This window comes from Dromiciops gliroides, chromosome 3 (assembly GCF_019393635.1).
Source record: "Dromiciops gliroides isolate mDroGli1 chromosome 3, mDroGli1.pri, whole genome shotgun sequence".
In the NCBI taxonomy this organism is placed as follows: Eukaryota; Metazoa; Chordata; class Mammalia; order Microbiotheria; family Microbiotheriidae; genus Dromiciops; species Dromiciops gliroides.
Window position 1 is genome coordinate 337,672,422 of NC_057863.1, and position 3,213 is coordinate 337,675,634.

The 3,213-nt window shown below is 41.2% G+C and overlaps 1 protein-coding gene across 1 annotated transcript; it reads left to right on the forward strand.

Annotated features, from left to right (window-relative positions):
- Positions 1–1,881: 1,881 nt before the first annotated feature.
- Positions 1,882–2,987, forward strand: CLDN8 (claudin 8). Its single transcript, XM_043997890.1, has one exon. The coding sequence runs from the start codon at positions 1,971–1,973 to the stop codon at positions 2,646–2,648; it is 678 nt and encodes a 225-aa protein (XP_043853825.1). The 5' UTR covers positions 1,882–1,970; the 3' UTR covers positions 2,649–2,987.
- The last annotated feature ends 226 nt before the right edge of the window (positions 2,988–3,213 follow it).

Here is a 3,213-nt window from a genome sequence, read left to right on the forward strand (position 1 = left end):
GATAAACCAATGATTTTGCACCTTTAAAAAGGAAATTATTCTGCTCCTGTCTCTTTTTTTCTTTAAATCTCTATTTGACAAGTAGTGCTTGTGAGGGGTAGGGGAAGGGCACTTCCCCTGACTCTAGCAGAAGTATTGAACTGCTAGCCCAAGATAGCTAAAGCCTATGCTTGAGTCTGGGTTTTGGGCTGCCTCTTCACTGATGTTCTTTCCTTAGTGTAAGTGACAAAACAGTGATTTCCAAGATCTATATGTCTAGGATTGGAGGAACTTCAAGGGGTCTGGAGATCCTGGGTCCTCACTAGGTCCTGGCTGAACTTTGGGAGGAGACTCCAGCTACTAATCCAGAGCTCTTAGAGAAGATGACTACCAGCTGAAGGATAAATTCAACCTCTGGCCTAGTTGGTCAGAAGATAATGAATACTGAGAGAGACTGCAGAATTGAGGTGAAATGTGAAGTGACTCTTCAGCAGTCCCACAAACTTATATTCAGAAGTTTAAGCCTTAACCTCCTGGAGAGCACAACAGTAGTTATTACTACCATCTCTTTTACTCAGCTAATTATTGATTAATTTACATATAGTTCCTGACAATGTGTATTCAGTATCACAATCCATCAAGTTAACAAGTATTTATTAAGTTCTATGTGCCAAGTACCATGCCAGACCTTAGTGAGAGAAATTTGGATAAAAAAATCCCTGTTCTCATGGGACTTATATTTTATAACAATAATTCTAAGTTATTAATTCCTGTTTTATGTCTTTCTGTCAATATGTGTTTGTAGGTTTTATCTATTTTAATGAATACCTATCCTCTCCTGAGGTTATTGTGAGGATCAAATAACACAACATTTGTAAAGTGCTTAACACAGTGCCCCACACATAGTAGGTGCTATATAAATACTTATTCCCTTCCTTCCCTGCCTCCATCCCCCAACAATAGATTTACATTGTGCATTGAATCCTTTTCTATGTTTTCCTATAGGGAGATCCTAGACATGGGCCAGTAGTGTAGCTAGATGGCTCAGTGGATAGAGTGCTGGGTTCGGGTGCCAGGAAAACCTGAATTCAAATCTGACCTCAAACACTGACTAGCTGTGTGACCCATGGCAAGTCACTTACCCTGTTTCCCTCAGTTCCCTCATCTGCAAAATAAGCTAGAGAAAAAAATGGAAAACCACTCCGGTATCCTTGCCAAGAAAACTGCAAATGGGGTCACAAAGAGTAGGACATGACTGAAACAACTGAACAGTAGACATGGGCCAAACCTAAGCTTTAAGTAGTTTCTCCCTCTCCCCACCCTTGCCTTGCCCTGCCCCACCCCCTCCCCAGCAATAGAGTGGGAGTGTAATGAGCCAAAGGGAGCCTGACAGTTTTTAGACGTCTAGACTTCCACAAGACTAAATCTAATCCAAACAGTTTGTGTGGGTCCGGAAAGAAAGTGCACCTTCAGTGAGGAAAGGGTCCAGTTCTCCATCCCAAGCTCGGGCCCAAGATGCAGCTTCTGTTAGAAGGCTTTCATTAATTTACAATTCTAGGAGTTTCACCATCACCTGTACGAGGCATACTTCTCTCTGCAGGGGATTGATACATTTATAGATTTGCACATTCATGGTTGTGGCTACGGGTAAACATGCCGTTTGTCTTTTTAGAAAAAAAAAAAGTGAAGCACAAAGAATATGCAATTTAAATACACCAGTCCTTCTGTCTCCTTCTTATTGGACAAGAAAGTAGACACACCGGATTGGTGAGTTCACATGTTCCAGTCAGTAAAGGTACCCTAGCCAGCCAACACTGGATTTAATTTAGTTGAAAGTAGCCGAGCAGAACCTATCTGGAAAAAAAAAAGAATTGGTTCCTGAGGACATTAGCGCAAGAAAACGTCAGCTGCTCAGTATTGCATGCCTACAGACCTGCTTCATTTATTTAATTTCTCCTGGTCTGGCACAGGTGTACACATTTCCAGAGAAAATGGCTTACTATGGTCTGCAAATAGCCGGACTGATACTAGGGGGCATCGGCATGGTGGGGACGGTGGCCGTCACTATCATGCCCCAGTGGAGAGTTTCTGCCTTCATCGGAAGCAACATTATAGTTTTTGAAAACCTCTGGGAAGGCCTGTGGATGAGTTGCATGAGACAAGCCAACATCAGGATGCAGTGCAAAATATATGACTCCCTGCTGGCTCTCTCTCCAGACCTCCAGGCTGCCAGGGGATTGATGTGCGCAGCCTCTGTGCTGTCTTTCCTCGCCTTCATGATTGCCATCCTCGGAATGAAATGTGTCATATGCACTGGGAACAATGAACAGGTCAAGGGTTTTTTTCTGCTGACAGCTGGAATCATCTTCATCGTCACAGGCATCATGGTTCTGATCCCGGTGTGCTGGGTCGCCCACGCAATCATCAGAGACTTCTACAACCCGATAGTGAATACAGCTCAAAAACGAGAATTAGGAGAAGCCCTCTATATAGGCTGGACTACAGCACTGGTCCTCGTTGCTGCAGGGACTATATTCTGCTGTGGTTTTTGTTGTAAGGAGAAAGGCAGTCACTACAGATACTCGATACCGTCATATCACACAACCCGCAAGAGTTATCACTCAGTGACGAAATCGCCAAGTGTGTACTCCAAAAGCCAGTATGTCTAACTGCTTATGATTTTATTTTGACTTCGCTCGTCGGCTGCTGTGAATGGACAAGACTGTCTACTCCGAACAATAAATGGAATTGAAAGGAGCATTGATTTATTTTTCTTTACTACCAAACACTGATTTCACAAGTCAAGCATTAGATTCTCTTTGCCAGCCCAATGGTGATAGACTGCAGTAAGTTATTTCAAAGTAGACATACTCTTGAACTATTTTCAGAAATGGAGTAGCTTGTTTTTAAAAAGCTTATAAAGCATTCATGCTTTTCTCAGTTATTTCAAATAACTTTGTTCAAGATTACATTATTTTGGTTCTGACTTATTTTCTGTAGTATTTTATGATAGGTGAGCATAACATATCTCATATAAGTTGGAAAATTCTGTTATTGTTCTATTGCAAATAAAATATTAATTCATCAGTGTGAATAAATAAAACTCAATTTTCAGAGAAACGGAGGGTAAGATTTGAGGTTCTGACTTAATTATGATGTAGTGTTTTATGAGTAGGTGAACATATAGCATATAAGAAGGAAAATTCTATTATTGTTCTATTGAAAATAAAATAT